The sequence below is a fragment of the Myodes glareolus genome, chromosome 26 (genome assembly GCF_982192425.1).
Source record: "Myodes glareolus chromosome 26, mMyoGla1.1, whole genome shotgun sequence".
Lineage (NCBI taxonomy): Eukaryota > Metazoa > Chordata > Mammalia > Rodentia > Cricetidae > Myodes > Myodes glareolus.
The window spans coordinates 12,110,761-12,132,217 of NC_142051.1; the positions used below are offsets into that span (position 1 = coordinate 12,110,761).

Genomic DNA, 21,457 nt, shown 5'->3' on the forward strand with positions numbered 1-21,457 from the left:
AAAATGGCATGTCAGTTACATCAGGCCTTAGACAAAGTTGGTTGACTCAACATTGCAAATGAGACTTTGGGTGATTGCCCAGGTAGTCAGTTGTCTCTTCCATTTGTTGCACATTTCAGAAGTTTCCCACTTGTACTTCTGTGCTGCTTGAGTAAAATTATTTCCCTTCTCAGATCTTTGATGGAGTTGAAGATTAGATAGTTGTAGTTACCATCTACATTATTTAGACTCCCTGAGATAGAATGTTTAGTAAAACTTTTGTTATATGTTTCTTGCTTAATATTGTTTGTAATTTTATATTTATTATTTGTTTCTATTTATATAGAAATATATTTTTTTGTTTTGTTCTTGTTCTGTCTTATTTTTAGAAAAAAGGGGGAGATGATAGGGGAGTTCAGCCAATCACATTCTGTCCGTGGGGCGTGTTGCCCTAAGGCAAAAGTTTACCTATAAACCTGGAGGGTACATTCCCCCCCCCCCCCCGCCCTCTCCCTCTAGCCTGGATCCAGCATTCCAGATGGTTGGGATTCTGGTGTAAGTTTTTCCTTCTGTTTTATTAAAGCAGTATCTTTTGTGAGCTAGTATGGTGGACCTTTAATTACCGATCACACTGAGTCTTCAGTAGAAGGCGCCTGGTTTACTTTGAGCTGGAAATAGAGAGTCAGTGGGGCACATCTCTAGAGCCAGGAACCAGATGCAAACTTACACACCACTCTAGAGGTTCTGAGTATGGCTTGCTGGGAAATTAGGCAAGAAATCCTGTATCAGTTCAGTCAGGGGCAGCTATGGAGGTTACAACTCAAGATGGCTGTGCAGACAAGAGAGGGGCCTTTTGTGGAAAAGTCATTTCCTCCCCCCAATCATGCTAGGACTTAGGTATCCGGGGTCTCGAGCGCCATCACCTTGTTTTCCTGTGAGGTCAGCCTTCCTGTTTGTAGTTGGCCCTGTTTTTTCCCAGTCAGGAGCTGTAAAGGAAGACACCAGCTCACCCTGTCCTCTCCTCAGCCTCCCCTGAAATCCTAGAGACAAAGAGAGTAATGGGGTCCCTAAGAGTCCAGCTCTTAAGAAATTCCTCTCCAGGTTCGATAAGAGATGCCACAATAAGGAAAAGTGGCTGAAGTCTGGGGGTAAGAAATCGATTCACTATAGGGTTTGTCTAGCCACGTTTCTTTCTCATTTTTCTCTCTTCCTCCCCTATTACAAACATACCCAGTCATGTATACTCTTATAACCAGCAATTGTCCAGCCCTACCAGGTTAGTTGCAAAAGGAACTTGATCATCAGGGAATTCTAGACGGGAAGGCTGATGATACATTTTCAGTGGTAGCAAGCATTAAAACGGTTTATTTTCAGAGCACCGCTTTTTCCCTTCCCAGCATACATAGAATTCAGTAACTGAGCAACCTACATGAACAGTCAGGGAGAAGCCATGGCTCTTGGTCAGAAAGCACAGACACCAGACTGTGTCATTTCTATGGGCTATGGGGCAGGACTACACACCTTTAGCTGTAAGTGTTAGAGACCAAGGGGAGAGCCAGGCCTCTATCTGTTCCGGACTACACTGTTATCATCTGTTCTGGCTGTGGGGTAAAGCCAGAGCAGTAGCAGGAACAAGTACTAATTCTATATCCTGGGGTATCTGTGAATATCTTAAATGGAATTCTCTTCTCTGAGCCGTAAACACTGACCAAATGCCTGCTGATAAAGAGAACTGTAGGAAGGCAGATCTCTGCGTTTACTTAGAAGAGAGGAACATAGGCCTGACAGGAGGAAACTGTTTTCACATGTAGTCCAAAGGCATAGGAAACAGTTCTGAACTGTGAGAATTAATTCATGACTATGTAACAGAAGGGGAGTCAGCAACAGTGAAAACCCACAGCAAAAGACAGCCACTTTATTCACAAATCAATAACGCCAAATAGTCGTGCCTTTGGATTAACCTTCACCAGGACCCTGGTTCTGATAATTTGTTCATGAAAAGATGGCTGAATAATTACTATATAATGTTGTGGTTTGTGTCAGGAGAGCAACTTTGTTTTCTGAAGAGAGATTCTGGCTGAGGACCCTGAGAAGGAGACCTGAGCTTGGAGCCAGATATCCTTGTAAACATGGCCTGAGTCGAAGAGGAGATGGGCCACAGCACCTAACTATGATCACAAATCCTGTGTTTGGGGAGGTGGAGTGCAAGATACAGAACACAAGGTGAAACAGGGCTTGAATATGGTCGGCATCTGTAAGGTAACATGTGTTTTTTCCCACGTGATAAAAGAAGCAAAGATCATAAGAGAACGGAGGTGTGTTACTGAATAGACAGTGGTGTTTTCTTTGGCAACCAATAAGAGAATGCCAAAAGCTATTATACATCAGATAAGGAAACAGGTGAAAGAGCAGAGAAGTGAAGCAAGAATAAATATTGAAGACAGACTGTGGACAGAGAACAAAGTCTGTACTCCTTGTTAAAAGCCTGCATTTCTCTGTGTCTCTGAGTTCTCTGTGCCTACTTCATCCTTTGGGAATAGAGGCCAGGCACACTCTGTCCCAGACTGTCTGTGCCTGTCCTTTGAAAGCCATGTGGCTCTACCTGGTGGCTCTAGTGGGCCTGTGGACCCTCCTGCGCTTGATCAGGGAGAGGCAGGTAGTGAGCCATCTCCAAGACAAGCATGTCTTCATCACGGGCTGTGACTCGGGCTTTGGGAACCTGCTGGCCAGACAGCTGGACAGGAGAGGCATGAGGGTGCTGGCTGCATGTCTGACGGAGAAGGGAGCCGAGGAACTGAGGAACAAGACATCAGACAGGCTGGAGACAGTGATCCTTGATGTCACCAAGACAGAGAGTATTGTGGCAGCCACTCAGTGGGTAAAGGAGCGTGTTGGGAACAGAGGTACCACTGAGATCCCTGTCTGTGTCTGCTGACTTGTTGGCTGCATGAAGGGAATATCTGCTTTGGCTGCAAAGATTTCTGATGATGGGGGTGGAATTGAAGTGGCTGCAGACTCTGACCCTCCCCAGCCTGTCAGCCCTTCCTCTTACTCCTACACCCAGTCCTTCAAGCTCTCTAGTCTCGGTCAGCTGGTGCCCTGTGTGATTCCACGTCCTCATTCCTGTCTGTCCTCTTCTGCCACTGTTTCGAGGGAGACTGGACTCTTGGCTGCTGAGTGCCACATTAGAGAGAGTGAGAGAGGAGGGCTGGTCCCTGGCTCTGTGGGAAGCTGGCTGGTCCTGTGACAGATGCTTCTCCTCTCTCAGGAGAACCTGGAACCTGGTCTCCCCTTCCACCTGGGATTCCTTATGGAAGCCAAAGTCACTGCCATGATTAAGTGCACACCAACACTGGAGGAATGCCTTAGGAAAGAAAGCCTTGAAAGGGGTATCTCTCTCTCTCTCTCTCTCTCTCTCTCTCTCTCTCTCTCTCTCTCCCTCGCACACACACACACACACACACACACACTCACACACACACACACACACACAGCCTGTGATGGGGGTCAGGAGTTGGGCTCCCTGGAGACCTTTTGACCGATGACTCAACCGGATGTAACCCATTCCTACCACTGGAGTTTTTATTTAGTGGCATAAGATGTCTAGGTCAGGTATCATCTCCCCATCCTATGGTGTATCCATTTAAATTCCTTGCATATATTTATGTACTTTAGGAAGCCTCGACAGGAATAGAGTTCCATATGGCTTCTCAAAACAAAAGAAGATAAACTCTTGATGCCAAAAGGGATATGACATATCGAGCAATTTTTTTAATCAGCAAAGGCCGTGCTCAGTCGCAGTCACGCAGTCTCCAGAGCACCCTGCACAGCTAGTGATCATTTAGATGTGGTGTTAGTTGGAAGCCTTGCTGATTGGTTACTTGACCATCCAGGATCTAAAGACCAGAGGGGATGAGGAAGGGCAGCCTCTGGCAGAGGTGGAAGAAATGACGCCATTTTCTGTGGTTGAGAGGGGAGGCCCAGTGCTGTTGGTGATCAGCAAGCCTTGTCACCTCCCTTGTCCTGTCCCTGGGTTTGCAAACATCTGAAGAGAGCTGCTCAATCTTGATGCTGGGCCCTGCAAGGCCCAGCTTCATCAGAGCCTTGAACACAACACTGTTTTCCAAAACATCCTCCAATCAGGTCTTTAGGTTTTTGTTCTAATTTCATCCAGGCATTAATTTTGTCCTCTCTTTCTTTTCTTCTGGTTTTATCCTTTGCTTCCACTCTTCCCAATCCTTCCTCATTACTACTTCTATTTGCCATTTGAAGGAAAAGGCCACAGTGTGTCTCAGTTAGTATTCTATATCTGTTGAGGAAGCCCATGACCATGGTAATCCTTACAAAGGAAGGCATTTAATTGGGGCTGGCTTACAGTTTCAGAGGCTTAGTTCATTATCAGAATGCTGGAAAGCCTGGTGTCACCCAGGCAGGCACGGGGCAGGAGAATGAGATGAGGGTTCTACATCCAGATCAGCTCTCCATGCATCCATCCAGGCAGCAGGAAGATTGAGACTCTGGGTCTGGTTTGGTCTTTTCAAACCTTTATCCCAATCCCAGTGACACACTTCCTCCAGCAAGACCACAGGTACTTCTACAAAGTCACATTTCCTAACCCCTCTCAAAATTGTTTTCCCCAATGACCAAGCTACCAAATCTATAAGCCTAAGGGACAATTCCAATTCCAACCACTACCACAAATGAAAGAATAAAATATCTACAAGGATGGGGATAATCTGGAAAACATAATCACAATTTCATGTTCTATAGATCAGCGTGGGCACATCTCATCCTCAACACCCATTCTTAAAATCAGCGAGTGAGAAATGACTAGTTCTTGCTTCCCAGGCAGGGACCTGGGTCATGGAGACTTAGAGGATGGTATCCACGCTGTGAGCCTACAGCCTCGGTGATGGGTTCCGCAGTCCTGATGACACCATGCTGATCTCCATTGTGTCCTAGTCTCCAGTAAACACATGTCTAAGCTGTCTTATCTTGTTGAGTGTGCATTTCATTCATAACTATACCTGTGCTGTGCTGTGTGACTCTCTCTCCTTCCCACTGTCCCCAGGACTCTGGGGCCTGGTCAACAATGCTGGCATCGCCATCCCCTCGGGGCCCAATGAATGGCTGAACAAAGAGGATTTTGCCAAGATACTGGATGTGAACCTGTTGGGCGTGATCGAGGTGACTCTGAGCATGTTGCCCTTAGTGAGGAAGGCAAGGGGCCGAGTGGTCAACGTCTCCAGCATCCTGGGTCGAGTGTGTTTCACTGGTGGGGGTTACGGCATCTCCAAGTATGGTGTAGAGGCCTTCTCAGACTCCCTCAGGTATTTGACAGGTTTGATGGTCCCTGAGGGAAGCTTATTGGGGATTTATTTAATCAAGGCCTTTAGTATGCCATCATGGAGAGAAACAGACTGTAATTTTGGGGCCCTTTCACCTCATCCTCACTGAATCAGACATTGGGAAGCACATTTCCATGTCTCTAGTAGAGGGCAGGACTGAGAGCTGATTCATCTTTCCTGTCATGGAGGAAGCAGGACATTGGGGGTCATTAGTGACACAGAATTTGACCTGTAAGTGTTTTGGGTCAATAATACCAACCTTTGAGCTCTATGATGCAAAACACATATTTGAGTTGGACTGAACATCTCATTCATATCAACAGACAGGTATGAGGCCCCTGTGGGGCCCATAATCAACACAGTGCAGCAAGCAGAAATGTTTTGAGCCTGAACTGAAGACTATAGCAGCTGAGAGAGGAGAAACAAGAGATGTGGGTCCTTTCCTAGGCATGGCCATGGCCCAGTCAGTTGTGTCGGGCATAGTTAACATCTCTTTGTCAGGATCCTGTAGCAGGACTGGGCAGCAGCAGTGTGAAGGTTGAACATGGAAACCCGGAACCTGTTTGCAGGAGGATTCTCCTTGGGGAAAGGACAGGCTGGATATGGAGGAGGATGGTCACCAGGTGGGCTGAGATATACCTGAGGAGAGCCATAGGGTGCTGGACAGTAATGTACAGCACATCAAAGAAATTGCAAGAGGGGAGCCATTCGGGGCAGGTACATCCCTGGCTTCAGGGAACATGGAGGCTGTGGATGGGAGGAAGTGGCAGGCAGAGGCTTGCTCTCTGAAGACTCCCACAGGAAGTAAGGGGGAGATGTCCTGGGAGCGTCCTGGGACAGATGAGGGCAGACTGAGACTTAGGGGTGAGATGGAGGTGACCCGGGCAAGGATGGTGATCTTTCCATCAGCTGTACATGGAGAGAACTCACACGTGCTGTCAGAGAACAGAGTGTCTGGTTTTAGGCAGGTGAGCGTCATACTCCAAGTACTTAGGGTGACATTTAAAGCGCAGAGGCATTGCCCTCACCAGGAGCTTCATCCCCAAATGCTGCACAACACCTGTCTGATGCTTGTGGCCTCTCCTCACCACAGGCTGATGTTGTCATGTGACTGCGCTCTGATTCTGAGTGACCTCACAGAAAGTCCTCTGAAGTCCTTGATGTCTGTCTGTCTTGCAGGAGGGAGCTCTCCTATTTTGGAGTGAAGGTGGCTATTGTTGAGCCTGGCTTCTTCCGGACTGCTGTTTCCAGTAGTGACACGCATCTGTGTAGTGCTAAAGCACTGTGGGACCGGGCCAGCACAGAAGTGAAAGAGGCATATGGAGAGAAGTTCCTGGCATCCCGTATGTGATTTATGAGGGCCCAAGCCAAACAAGTCTGAATCCCTAGGCTCCTGTTCATTTTACCAGAAGTAACCACAGGATCTTTCTCTTCAAAAGAAGGGCAATTAAAATCATGGGATAGATGGTTACATTCTCTGAAAGCATTCTTGACCTTCAGAGCTTGGGGCTCTGTTCCATCTGAACCTCTCACCCTCTCCAGCTGAGAGTGAAGCCAGCAATGGGACCAGGATAGGCAGCACGTTCCATGAGCTGACACCCAGGTGGAGCATGTACATGGTGGCCCTTTAGAGCCAGGCTGTGTCCTCCTGATGATGTGGGACAGGCTAGGCTTGGGCATGGCTTCTGACGTGGGAGGAATGGGCTCTAGCGAGGCTTTCCTCCATGTTGGTCTAGGGTATGAATGGTAGAAATAAGATAATCACTCCTTGAATCCTTTCTCCTTCTGAGCAGATCTGACATCGCTAAAGTCACTGGACCGAAAGTGCAAAGAGGACCTCTCCTTGGTGACAGACTGCATGGAGCATGCGCTGACTTCCTGTCATCCCCGGACCCGATACTCGGCTGGTTGGGAAGCCAAGCTCTTCTTCATCCCCATGAGCTACCTGCCCACCTGTCTTGCAGATGCCATCTTATATGGAGCCTCCGTGAAGCCTGACAAAGCTCTGTGAAGCCTGAATCTGCTTCCGTAGTTGGGGTATAAGGGTGTAGTGTGAGGGAGAGGATCCTCAGGAGAAGGCAGAGGCTGGGATCGGGACAAACTTGTCATTGGGAGGGACATCCACAGGTGCCTGACTTGTCTTCCTTCAGTGTGACCCTGGAGGACATAGAGCCACAGGAGAAACTGCTATGTCCATACAATGATTACAATTTTGGTAAAAACACAAAGTGATCTTTCATGTATCATCATCACACATTTTACTCATTTTAATTTTAAAACATTTCTTTTCTGTCTGCATGTGTGTCTATATTGCATGTGTGTAGGAATACCCATAGAGACCAGATGATTGTTTTCCCTGGGCCTGAACTTACAGGCTCTCGTGAATTACCTAACTCTGGAGTTGGGAACATAATTTTGGTCCTCTGGTCTACCACCTGTCCTTATGGTTAAACTCTTTATTTATATTTTTTTTTTATCTATTTTGAGAGAGACTCTCACTATGTCAACAGTAACATAATGACTTTCTTTCTTTCTTTCTTTCTTTCTTTCTTTATTATGTATACAGTATTCTGTCTGTGTATGCCTACAGCCAGAAGAGGGCGCCAGACCTCATTACAGATGGTTGTGAGTCACCATGTGGTTGCTGGGAATTGAACTCAGGACCTTTGGAAGAGCAGGCTCTTAACCACTGAGCCATCTCTCCAGCCCACATAATGACATTCTGACTCTGCTTTGCTGTGGCAATCTGGCTTAGCTATGAAGCCCAGACTAGGGGCAGTGAGGGAATGAAGAAAGGACAGACACACAGACACATGGACAGAAAAGCTGGCGTCAGTGGCTCGTGTGTGCTCTGATGGAGCCTCAGCTGCTTCCCCTGCAACCTGCAGCCTCAGCTTGCTTATTGTAACAGGGAAGGGGAAGTGGCTTTCTAGGCTCTGTAGGAGGTCTGAAGGCAGCTGTCTAAGGCTAGAACCTCCAGGGAGCAGCAGTTGCTTGGTTTTGCTCACATTTAACCAGTACTGGAGAGTGCATACCTCCACGCATTGATTATTATATTATATTATATTATATTATATTATATTATATTATATTATATTATATTCAATCTATCTATATTCAATCCAATACATACAAATACTCACATAACACATGATAATAGATTTCCATGTGAGACTTGAAGAACTTAATTATAACTCACAATGAGTGTTGGTTCCAGCATCAGAGCAGTGAAGGGGCAGGATGACCAGGATGTAAAGGAGCTCAGAGCCTCCAAATGCTCCTGTGTAGTTCATTCTGGTCATCCCAGGTTCTCCTTGTAGGGAGAGGAAGACCAGGGCATGGTGGGTCACTCCTGCTTGTTAGCATTCTGCAGAGCTGAGCCAGGAGGATTGCTGTGAGTGGAAGGCAAGTGGGAATATGAGGTCAACTGGATTTACAGCTCTCTCTACATATGTGTGAACATAAATGTGTATACACACTCACAAACACCTTCACACACGAATCCCATTTTTGAAAAAAAAAAAACAATAGTATCTCTCAGCTTTACAGACTATAGATTGTGAGGAAGCTGATCAGAAGGGCTGGACCTGTCTCAGACCTTTACCTTGGAGCATCAGAGAAATACGAGGGTATAAGCCGTTGTCCCCATGCTGAGCTCCAGTAGGCCACGTGGCAGGGGCACTACGTACAAGAGATCCATAGCCCTAACATGATGTCTCCGTGTTTTTATTGCTGTGAAGAGACAGCATGTCCACAGCAACTCTTCTAAAGAAATAGCATTTCTCTGGGGTGACTCCCTTGCCCTTGCAGAGGTTCAGTCCATTGTCATCATGACAGGGAGCATGTGGGCACTTAGACACGGTGCTGGAGAAGCAGCTGAGAGTCCCACATCTTTCAGGCAATAAAGAATCAACTGAGACACTGGATGGTATCCTGAGCATAGGAAACCTCGAAGCCCTTCCCCTCAAATGATACACTTCTTCCAACAAGGCCATGACCACGTCTGCAAATGCCACACCTCATAATAGGGCCACTCCCTATGAGAGTATGGGAGCCAATATCATTCAAGCCACCCCATTCCTCACTCTGGCCCCATAAGCTTGCAACAATATCAGAACACAAATCATTCAGTTCAACTTCAAAGTCCCCAAAGTCTGTCACAGTCTCCACCTTATTTTAGAGTTCAAAGTTCAATGTCTCTTCTGAGATCCATACAATCTCTTAACTGTAACCCCAGTAAAATCAAAAATAAAAAGAAGATCACATACTTCCAACATACCTTGACACAGAATATATCACCATTACAAAATATGGTGAAGTCAGCATAGCAAGAATATATTGGACCAAACCAAGATAGAAAACCAGTTGGGAAAACTAAACTCTGTATCTTCATGTCTGATGTCAAAACGCTCTAGAGATCTCCAACAGCAGTCAGCTTTGTTGACTGCAGCACACTTCTTCCCGTGGGCTGGTTCTCCTTGGCAGCTATCTCACAGCTCTGGCATCTCCAACATCTTGGCGTCTTCAAGGCAGTCCAGGCTTCAACTTCACAGACTCACACGTGGCCTCTCTACTAGGCATTCATCCAGAGACCCTCCTGACAATTGCCTGACTTCAGCAGCATTTTTAGGCATTGAGTCAAATTTCACACCTGTTTCATCTATCCTTAACTCTAAAGTCAGAACACTGTGGCCAAATATGCCAAGTTTTTCTGCTTACTGGGGCTTGAACACAGTCCCTTGTTCAATTACTTCTTCACCAGCTTGCTTTCTTTTGCTACCTTAGCCTGGTTGTCATTGAACGTGCTGTGGATCTCCAACTCAGAGATCCATCAGTCTCTGCCTTCCCAGGACTGGGATGGAAGGTATTCCTTACCACACCTGCCTCTCAGTTTTTCTTTAGTTCCTTTTCACGAGTGGGAAATGTAGCTGGGTGGGAGATTGCCCTGAGGTCACTACTTCCTCTACGCCATCTCCTAATCTGTCTATCTCTCTGAACACAGAACTCAGCTCCACTGCACTTTCTGGTGATCTTTTCCTCCACAAATATTTCCCTTGCTCAGCTTGCTTCTTTTTATTAGAAATCTTCATCAGCGTTCACACTTGTAACCATGAAGCAGAATCTATGCTAGGCTGTTTTGAGATTTCCTCTATGAAGGTAATTAATCCAAAACTCTTCACTTTAGCTCAGGCAGACTCATCAGACAAGGGCAAATGGCAGCCATTTTTCTCACCAATATATAACAAGAAAAATTTCTAAGCAACATACTAAAATTCTTCTCTGAAGCCTCTTGAGTGGACACCCACAGGTCATCAAATGACACTCAGCACCACCGTCTTCCCTGCTCCTATTAGTACGGCCCATTCAGCAGCGCTTAACTCATGCAACTGCTTTTCTAATCTACAGTCTCAGAGCCCATATTACTCCAAAAAAAAAAAGAGAAAAGAAAAAAGAAAACATAGAAAGGCCTATCACAGCAATACCCCAAACCCATGCTCCAACCTCTGTCTTAGTTAAGGTTTTTATTGCTGTGAAGAGACACCATGACTCTGGCAAATCTATTAAAGGACATCATTTAAATTGGGCCAATCACAGATTGCAGAGGTGCAATTATTATCACTGTGGCAAGTGTGGTTGTGTGTATGCAGTCATGGTACCTCAGAAGTTCCTGAGAGTACTTCATCTTGTAAGCAACAGGAAGTCAGCTGAGACACTAGGTGGCATCCTGAACACATTTGTAGAAGGAGCAGCGAGCTGCGTCCCTGCCCGCCATCTGGCTATCTTATCCCGAAATAATTACACAGAAACTGTATTCTTTTAAGGACTGCCTGGCCCATTATCTCCAGCCTCTTATGGGCTAATTCTCACATCTTGATTAACCCATTTCTATTCATGTGTGTAACACCACGTGGTGGTGGCTTACCGGGAAGATTCTAACCTACGTCCATCTTGGGCTAGAGTTTCATGCATCTGTCTCATTGCCTTCTTCCCAGCATTCTCTTCTATCTACTCCGCTCACCTAATTTCTGACCTATTAAAAGACCAAGGCAGTCTCTTTATTTAACCAATGAAAGCAACAGAAATACAGAAGACCCACCTACATCAGAGGAAAATACAGAGTCCACCCCAGTAGTGACATAGCTCCTTCAACAAGACGATACCCACTCCAACAGAGTCACAAGTCCTAATAGTGCCACTCCTGTGATGTAGTGACATTTGAATTGTAACTTACTAAATAAATCTAGCCTGGGCTTTGGGAAAGTAAAACAGCAACGCTGACCGACTTTATAGACCAGGCAATGGTAACACACACCTTTAACCCCCATAGCCACACTGGTTGTCATAGCAACAGGGTGGTGCATGTCTTTAATCCCAGTGGTGCACACCTTTAAGCCCAGCCCTAGAGAGAATTATAAAACAGGAGGATACAGCTCTCAAACACAGTCTCATTCTGAGTTTCCTGGAGGCAGGACCACTATTTTCAGTCTGAGTTCGAGGTAAGAACTACTGGCTGACTGCTTTGCTTTTCAATTCTTCAGGTTGAACCCCAATTTCTCTCCCTGAGTTTTTATTAATCATGCTTTGTTGTGAGATTATGGGGACCAATTATGTTCAAAGCAGCATATATAGGAATGGGCTCAAGTGCATCATGATGTCACTGAGCAAAGTGTAATTAAAAGACGGGCACTACAGGCGACTCCTCGAGAGCCCATTTCAAGGGCACCAGTGATTTATCAGGATCCACTCCAGAACGCCCAAGGTAAATCACTGCTGTGGATGGAGCCAGCAGTCTGACTTCCAATCACCACACAAGAGGGCAAGGGGTCACCCACTGTTTCCTTTTAAGAGGTCCCATTGGCACACAAGAGGGACCTTCTTTATTGGTCCATATAGCCCAAGGTCATGGGTATAGGAATACCCATTTCCTTCCCTCTTTTGTCTAAAGAAGAAGGTTCTAAACCTAATACAATACTATATACAACAAAAAAGACTATCAAGTCTTATCCAGGAGAGAAAAAGAAGGCTAACAACATACACAAAAATAAAATAAAACTATCACCAGCAAGAATAACGTCAAGGAAGAAACACATACTCAATGTCCACATCATAGGTGAATGGTAAAACACAGAGATTACTCGGATGGCTGTCCTGTCCTGAAGAATCTGAATCTCATACCTGTTAAGCTATGAGAGGAATGCAACTGTAAGCATTTAGTCTGACACTCTATCAATGACCTGAGAGGAAAAATAATATTACACAAGTTTCACTCAACCAGGCAACTTCCAAAATATGTAAGAAATGACAGAAACAGTTGGCTACCTGGATAGAAACCCAAAGTCTCTCTGCAACGCTGGAGCATTCAACTTTGACCAGAGGCCTAGAATATCTAACAGACCATTTCAGAAGCAGGAAAATTTGAAAGACTGTCTAGCCTGTCTTGGCAAGATTCAACAGTCATTTCTCCTTATATCTTGCTTGTCCAGATGGGACAGCATGCTTACTGTCAGCAGTTGAGGTAAGGTCCTTTGCCCAATAGGCCAATTTTGCCAAGAAGCTCCATATGAAGTGTCTTTGGTGTCCATTATTCCCTTGGGAGTAGATTGGTATTGTCAGGAGCAGTTGTGTCTCAGTCAACAGAATTCTCAATTACTACAACATTTAAATGTCGTATTGTGTAAGTCTTTGAAGTGTTTGAAGATCACCTATCTTTGAAGAGTACATCTCTGTGCATCTAGAGAACCTAACTAACATAACTGTAAGTATGACTAACATGGATGACAATAAACCAATATTTATTAATAACCTATGTAGCTTAAAGTCTAAAGTTTCACAGTATGAAAATAAATAATCTTCAAACATGTGTACAGAATTAGGACAATGATCTCAAAAATTTAAGAATATAAGTTTCTCATTCTTGGCTCTGTTACCAAATCATTTTTTAAAGATATGATATGAATTGGTTGATTAATAGCAACTTTAGCTAACAATGTATATGTCCCAGATAGGTCATATATCCTTTCTAAAATTCCATCCATAGTAGAAAATAAAAGTTTTTTTTAAATATCTGAATAATAATATTATCCACTATTGGCACAGAAGTTTACAAAATGTAAAAAGCAAATTATTCATCTATCTATCTATCTATCTATCTATCTATCTATCTATCATATGTATATATGTAAGAAAGAATGTGTGTGTGTGTGTGTGTGTGTGTGTGTGTAAAGTGTAAAGACATCCTTGGGAGATCATCCTAGATGTCCTAGGCTCTTATATAGCCAGGTAGGTATGGATGGCTGGTTTAAAGGGTGATTTTGTAATGTAATGACAGTGTATGACCAGCAGGTGCCGCAGGAATAACACCAAAGCAGATCGTGGGATGCTGTACCTCTGCTCTGGCTTTAGGTTCCGAAGTTGAGCCACCTGTAAATTCTAAGCAGGATTGGAAGCAACTACACCGAACAGATTTTGGTTAGAGAGAAAGAAAAGGAGTAGCCTGCAAGTGCAGCAGTTGCCGAGGGGCCACCAGTTGGTGGTAGGCAGGCAGAATGTAGCAGCCACTCTGCTCAGAGCAGAGTAGCCACGAGCTGTGAGCAAGTGGCTGGGTCCTTGGTGGAATGGACCACGACGCTGCAGTCCAGTCTGCAGCAAGCAGCATTCCAAATTGCAAATTAGGAGCTCTGGCTACTGAAGGGCATTCAGCTGCATGCATCTAGCCGCTGGCCTCTGTGGGCTTTTTTGCTTAAATGAAACAGAGCAGAATGGCTGGCGTCGTGCCAGACTGCAGAGTAGGCGTTCTTGGCTGAAGAGAAGCTGTCCATACTGGCCGGGAATGCCAGGAGCTTGTCCGGAAAATGGCCAAGATGGGAGCAGGGACTAAGCAGCTTGCGGGTGCCTACAGGCTAAAGCTCTAGGTCCCCCTCACAGGCAGCGGAACACAGGAGGTGGCAGCTGAATTTCAAGGGAATCCTGCCTCTCGGGATACTAGCAGGGGGTTGGCAAGGTGTGGGAAGCTGATGCCATGCAGGTTAGCAGAAGACCATGGGGTTCAGTTGGGTACTAAATGTAGGACAATCCACAAGTGTTGACTGAGGTTCTTCCCCACACAGTCCCCAAACAAATCACACAGAGTTCTACATTAGTTATAAACTGATTGGCCCATTATTAGCACAGGATTCTTATTAACTCTTATAACTTATATTAGCCCATTATTCTTATCTCTGTTAGCCATATGGCTCAGTACCTTTCTCAGCGAGGCAGTCACATCTTCCTTCTTCTGTGTCTAGGCCAGGACTGCAGAGAAATGGGCTTTTCTCTTCCCAAAATTCTCCTGTTCTTATTGACCTGCATCTACTTCCTGTCTGTTTGTCCCGCCTATACTTCCTGCCTGGCTACTGGCCAATCAGTGTTTCTTTAAAACATAATTGACACAATACAGAGCATTGTCCCACACCACACAAGAAACCTTTAAAAAATAACAGGGATTTATTAGGATACACTCATATATATACAATCTGGTAAAAAGCTGCCATGGTCTTTCATTATACCTGGGAATGAATGGAACCAGCAGTCTGACCTCTGACCATCACTGAGGGAGGGAGAGAGGGAGCAAGGGAGCAAGAAAAAAGAAAGTTCGGCCACACCCTTCTTTCATTTGAAGAGGTCACTTCCATAGAAAAGATTCACCATCTCTAACCTCTATCGGGTCAGGTCACAGACAGAGCAAATACCCACTTAGAGTACCCTGGTATGGAACAGTCTTTTTGTACAGGGTGAATGTGTACTACTATCAATGGCTAATGAAGAGCTGACTAGCCTGTCGTCACAGTGGGCTGGCCCATCTCACATGCATTTCAAGGCAAGAAAAAGACCCACAGACATGCTCACAGGCAATCTGAGGGACAAGATCCCTCAAGGGAGATTCCCTGTCTCCAGGTGACTCTTGACTGTGTCATGTGGACAAAAACAAACCAGCACACAGGGGCAGGGAAGTAGCAGGAACAGAGATAGAACCAAGTCAGTCACCCCCTTGAAGGAAGGGTGGCCCAACTCCAGGTCACAATTCTCTCTCTGCTGACAACCACAGCTAGCCTTAGGGTAGAGCTGTAATGTACCCACTGTTCTCCTCTTCATCATTGACTTCTGTCCTTCCTTGAGCTCTGTATAAAGATTTCCTACTCTTAGGGCATGACTGGTTCTTTAGAGAATAAATAAGTGAAAGCCTTTGGAAGTTCTCAGAGCCAAGAAACTCGCTTTCTCTCATCTCTATTCCTTTTACTCTCTCTCTGTGTCCTTATCCAGACCTTGTGTGACATGAGACCCTCTACTGTATATCCTCCATGGACAAATCTAGGAGATCCTGAGTAGAGCATTGACTTGGGACTCTTAGGGGAAACTACTCAGTCAGTTCACATGTGATACTTGCATGAATAACACTTTTATTGTCTGTAGCCTTCAAGCATTCCATTCATAGTTGGTCTCAGGAAAAGCTACTGACTTGGTGGTGTTTGTCCCCTGAGGTTGCACCGTTTTTAGAGGCTCGGTGACTGAAGGGTCTGGACTATGTGCACATGACTGTGCTGGCTAGTTATGTGCGCTTGATACAAGCCTGAGCCATTTAGGAAGAAAAACCTCAGTTGAGAAATTGCCCCCCACTAGTTCAGCCTATGGGGAAGCCTGATTGGTGGGAATGTGGGAGTGCTCAGCTCAGGGTGGTTTGGGCCAGGACTGGTGGTCCTGGGTATTGTTAGAAACCAAGCTGAGAAAGCTTTGGGGAACCAGCCAGGAAGCAGCATTCCTCCATGGTCTCTGCATGAGCTCCTGCCCTGCCCTCCGCAGTGAAGAACTGTATCGTTGGAGTCTAAACCACATCAAATTCCTTCCTCCTCAAAGTTCTTTTTGTCGTTTTATGTTATTCCAAGAGTAGAAACTCTAACAAAGATGCTGACCAGACAGGGGTACTCCAGGATTGGAGACTAGAGAGCAGTGTGATGGCATCCAGAGCAGATTACCAGGGAAAGTTGAGACGAGTGTTTAAGGACCAGACATGAGGTGCTGTGGTCCTAACAGAGAAAGGCATACAGATGTAGTCGCTCAGAGAAGACTCTGTGTTGGAGGACTTGACACAGAAGCAGCTCCTTCAGAGCAAAAGGCCAGTTTGAGCCCTTAAAGGTCAGGCCAGAAAGTGGTAGAAGAAATAGATACAGGAAACATGGCTTCACATCTGGTAGAAGGTGCCTGGTTTACTTTGAGCTGGAAATAGAGAGTCAGTTGGGCACATCTCTAGAGCCAGGAGCCAGATGCAAACTCACACACTTCTCTAGAGCTTCTGAGTATGGCTTGCTGGGAAATTAGGCAAGAAATCCTGTCTCTGTTCAGTCAGGGGCAGCTATGGAGATTACAACTCAAGATGGCTCTGCTCATGTGTGCTTGAATCCATGCAACCAGGACAGGGGCCTTTTGTGGAAAAGTCAATTCCTCCCCCAATCATGCTGGGACTTAGGTATTTGGGGTCTCGAGCGCCATCACCTTGTTTTCCTGTGAGGCCAGCCTTCCTGTTTGTAGTTGGCCCTGCTTTTTCCCAGTCAGGTGCTGTAAAGGAAGACACCGGCTCACCCTGTCCTCTCCTCAGCCTCCCCTGCAATCCTAGAGACAAGGAGAGTAATGGGGTCTCTAAGAGTCCAGCTCTTAAGAAATCCCTCTCCAGGTTCAATAAAAGACACCACAGTAAGAAAAAGTTGTAGGCCCCTGTCTTCTCTTGCTCCCTGGGATGCAAATCAAGAACTGTTTTGGCTAATCAGTGGAGCTTCCTGCTAAATTCTGTGCTTTGCTCTGCTAGCCTGGTGAACTAGCCGTAAGGCCTTGTATTACTTTGGAATGGTAATTTCCCAACCTGCCCAGGAGAGCTCACGGCGCCAAGGTCCCTCTCATCTGTCTGCCATTGCCCCACACCTCTCGCCCACCTGCCTGCGGAAAAGTTCTCATGTGGCACCAGTTCCCCCAACCCCCTCTGGCTGGGAGGGGTTTCCATTACTGGGGGAAAAAGTATATTAACTCTGGATAAAGCTAAATAAATTGGCATTCACCTCTTGACGAAGGACCAGAACTCTCTATGTGTGTGTCTCTGTTTAACCCCTAGGCCCTTGCCCAAGCTCGTGGTGGTGTGGAGCCGCAGTCCACACAGGGAGGGTGGTGATGCAGACCTCGGGTAATTCAACAAATGGCGTCCCTGGGTGGGCGGTCGAAAGCAACTGCAACCGAAGAACACTCGTCTGCGAAACCCATCTGCGAGTTTTGAGGGGTAAGCATCTCCATGGGGAGTCACCCTCGGGAGGGTGGATTGGCCAGGATTGGCTCATTTGGGTGTGGGAGCTTCTGCTCCAGGGTAAAGGCTGGTTGTGATGGCACACGCCGGCAAAATTTGCCAAAAGGAACAGATGACACCTGATATGGTCTAGGCCCTGTACTATACATGGTCCAGACCATATACTAATCTTGGGGCAGGGGAGTTTTGTCTATGTTTCCCCAAAGAATGGAAACCATCCCATCTGGGTACCGGAGCACCTGGTCCATGCCGTGGATCCTTCTGTCCAGAGGCCTGAAGACGGGACAAAAACTGAGAGATCCAGGTGTAGTCGACATGCCAGACTAAGGAGCTGCTGGATTCCCAAAGCTGACAGGGGTGGCCCATAGCCACGGGCCCTTTCCTGTCCCAGCTCCCTCCCCATGATCTGTCATTGCTACAGCCGCCAGAAGCGGCTTGCTACCAGTTTTTTCCCTTATCCTGTCAGCTGCTTCTGCTGGGCGCTATGGGTACTTTCTCAGGGCAGGTTGTAAATACCATGGTCGTTCAAATTAGGCTAAATTTACAATTAAATACTACAGTTAATCTTTACAGATTGGTTATGTTTTTTGACCTCTGCTTGGTCAGGATAACTTTGGCTGTTTTTCATGGACCCTGGAGTACAAGATTTACTAATTAGCTGTTAATTATTATTCTAGTTAGCTATTCCAGGGGCTCTTTTCACCAATGCTAAAGTCCTTACTTAAAAGGCTCTGTAACATGAGGGCCGGCTTGTTGGGGTTTCTGTCCCTCCTGGTACCCCAACAGCCAGCAAGCAACAAAAAAAAATCACACACAGGACTCCATAAGGTTATAAACTGATTGGTCCATTAGGTCAGGCTTCTTGTTAACTCTTATAACATATATTACCCCATTATCCTTATCTATGTTAGCCACATGGGCTCAGTACCTTTCTCAGTGTGACAGCTTACATGTTGCCTCTTCGGTGGTCTGCGCAGGAGTGACTGAGAGAGAGCTTCTGCTTCCAGAATACTCCCAGTCTCTTTGCTCCACCCCTACTTCCTGTCTGGCTTTCCTGCCTATACTGCCTGCCTGGCCAATCAGCGTTTTATTAAAATATGATTGACAGAATACAGATAATTCTCCCGCACCATTTCCCTCTCTTTTTTTTTTTAAACAAAGGAAAATACCCATAATCCATTTGTTGGGAATGTGGGCGTAGTATTTCAGGCTACTTCCTGCTGGTTGGGGGCGCTGATAGTCTTAAGGGGACCTAAAGAAAATTTAGAGTTATAATCAAGTCATGACTGGAGTGTCCTGTGAGTCTCGATCATCTCAGGCAGCAGTCTTGGATCAGTTCTGGATGTAGACCTCTGTCATCTGGGCCATCTGTTCCTATCGGAGATTTTTCAGGTGGCCTCCCTTGGTCAAAGGTGATTATTCTTAACTCTGAATAAATCCAGAGTCTCTCGTTTTCTGTGGAAACAAAAGCAAAATCTCTTCTCCAAAGTAACATACCTTTTGACTTCAGTTTTGAAGCCAAGGTATTTTCAAAATTCCTATCTTGGGTTAGTTCAGCAGCATTTATAAACAAAAGTCTTTTAGCAGTTGTTGCTCCTTCCTCAGCAATCAAACAATTTAAAGAGAGCATAAAAGCATACAGTATGAAGATTCTCTGTGCATTTTCCATCTTTATGTGGCTTTATTTTAACCTCTATTTCTTTTATTTTTACTTTTACTTTTTGAGACAGGATCTTTGTATATCTTTGTCCTGGAATAACACTGTAGACCAGGCTGTCTTTGAACTCACAGAGATCCTCCTGTCTCTGCCTCCCCAGTGCTGGGATTAAAGGTGTATGCTACCACACCTTGAACTCCCAGAGATCTGTCTCTGCCTCCCAGGCATTGGGATTAAAGGCGTGTACTACCACACCTTGAGGTCACAGAGGTCAATCTACCTCTACCCCTTGAAGTCACAGAGGTCAATATGCCTCTGCCTCCCAGGCATTGGGATTAAAGGTGTGTACCACCACACCCAACTACTCTCTTTCTTTCCTTTTAACTTTAAGAACTTTAACTTTTAGCCTGCATATACACACTGTAAACCATTTAGAGGTTTTCTTCCTCTTTGAATCTCTCTTTACTGTATATTTTTCTTTTTCTGACCACATGAGCCATTAATTTACTAAGCAATATGGAGAGCCGTGGCTTTGACAGCTAGATCCAGCTCATTCCTTAGCATTTCAGCCTCAAGGCTGAGGTACCAGCCAGAGCTGTGTTCACTGCCACAACTCTATGGCGTTTCAAAGTCCTTGCCAGCAAGCAAGCTGCAGCATTCTGCTCACAGACCACACTCAGTCGGACTGCCTGCCTGAAAGAGTCAGAGTTTGCTCTGGCAGGACAGCCCAGAAAGCCGGCATTTTAAAACAGCACAGCTTTTTTCCTGCTACGACTGAAAACCGAAAAGCATGTGTTCAGCTTTTCACCAACAGCATTTAAGTGTTTCGTGGCAGGACCTCTTAATGAGCTGCAAGGTTTTGCAGTTAAGGCTGAGTCAGGAAGCCTCCCTTAGATGAGAGTGCTTGCTTGCTCTAGCAAACAGAGCAGACCTGAGAAATTGCTGCTACCAAGAAAACATGCTTTACTCTATTCTTTCCCAAGCTTTCTCACGCTTTATGTGGATTCAGTTATCCACGTTGGCGCCATATGTAACATGAGGGCCGGCTTGTTGGGGTTTCTGTCCCTCCTGGTACCCCAACAGCCAGCAAGCAACAAAGAAAATCACACACAGGACTCCATAAGGTTATAAACTGATTGGTCCATTAGGTCAGGCTTCTTGTTAACTCTTATAACATATATTACCCCATTATCCTTATCTATGTTAGCCACATGGGCTCAGTACCTTTCTCAGTGTGACAGCTTACATGTTGCCTCTTCGGTGGTCTGCGCAGGAGTGACTGAGAGAGAGCTTCTGCTTCCAGAATACTCCCAGTCTCTTTGCTCCACCCCTACTTCCTGTCTGGCTTTCCTGCCTATACTGCCTGCCTGGCCAATCAGCGTTTTATTAAAATATGATTGACAGAATACAGATAATTCTCCCGCACCAAGGCTCCTTTTTGAGCAGACTTTTTAAGGATTGTATAGGCACAGTCTCCTTTAGGAATGCTTATATACACACTGGACCATCATCTTCATAATCTCATGCTGCCAGAGCCAAAGGCTAACTCAGATCAATGTTGCCACGTGGTAAGTCCTTTTAGCATTTGCCTCAAAATATCTTTCAGCATAAATCTGGCTAAACTTGGTGATGAGTGACTAATGAGCCAGAGACGGATTAGGTTTTATGGGGGACAGCCCCAACCTAAGACAGGAAATATGTTTAGACCTGGACACTTTCCCATCACGGGTAAGGAGTCTTTGCCTGACGTCCGTTGCCATCTAAGACAGGCCTAATCGCATAAATTTATATAAAAGGGGGACGTGTAGGCCCCTGTCTTCCCTTGCTCCCTGGGATGCAAATCAAGAACCAGCAGAGCTTCCTGCTAAATTCTGTGCTTTGCTCTGCTAGCCTGCTGAATTAGCCATAGGGCCTTGTATTACTTTGGAATGGTAATTTCCCAACCTGCCCAGGAGAGCTCACGGTGCCAAGGTCCCTCTCACCTGTCTGCCACTGACCCACACCTCTTGCCCACCTGCCTGCGGAAAAGTTCTCATATGACGCCAGTTCCCCCAACCCCTCTGGCTGGGAGGGGTTTCCATTACTGGGGGGAAAAGTATATTAACTCTGGATAAAGCCAAATAAATTGGTATTCACCTCTTGGCAAATGAC

General features: G+C 45.8%; 1 protein-coding gene across 1 annotated transcript; it reads left to right on the forward strand.

The window, feature by feature from the left end:
- Positions 1 to 2,410: 2,410 nt before the first annotated feature.
- LOC125389790 (retinol dehydrogenase 16-like) lies at positions 2,411 to 7,625 on the forward strand. Its single transcript, XM_087901904.1, has 4 exons — positions 2,411 to 2,882; positions 5,051 to 5,309; positions 6,507 to 6,670; positions 7,121 to 7,625. The coding sequence occupies exons 1-4, from the start codon at positions 2,570 to 2,572 to the stop codon at positions 7,336 to 7,338; spliced, it is 954 nt and encodes a 317-aa protein (XP_087758030.1). The 5' UTR covers positions 2,411 to 2,569; the 3' UTR covers positions 7,339 to 7,625.
- Positions 7,626 to 21,457: the final 13,832 nt, after the last annotated feature.

Bases quoted from the DNA above. Each gene is read 5' to 3' on its own strand.
- LOC125389790 (XM_087901904.1), top strand. From the start codon at position 2,570: ATGTGGCTCTACCTGGTGGCTCTAGTGGGCCTGTGGACCCTCCTGCGC. The intron at 2,883-5,050 runs GTACCACTGAGA...CACTGTCCCCAG, and splicing joins GGAGCGTGTTGGGAACAGAG to GACTCTGGGGCCTGGTCAAC. The intron at 6,671-7,120 runs GTATGTGATTTA...CCTTCTGAGCAG, and splicing joins AGAGAAGTTCCTGGCATCCC to ATCTGACATCGCTAAAGTCA.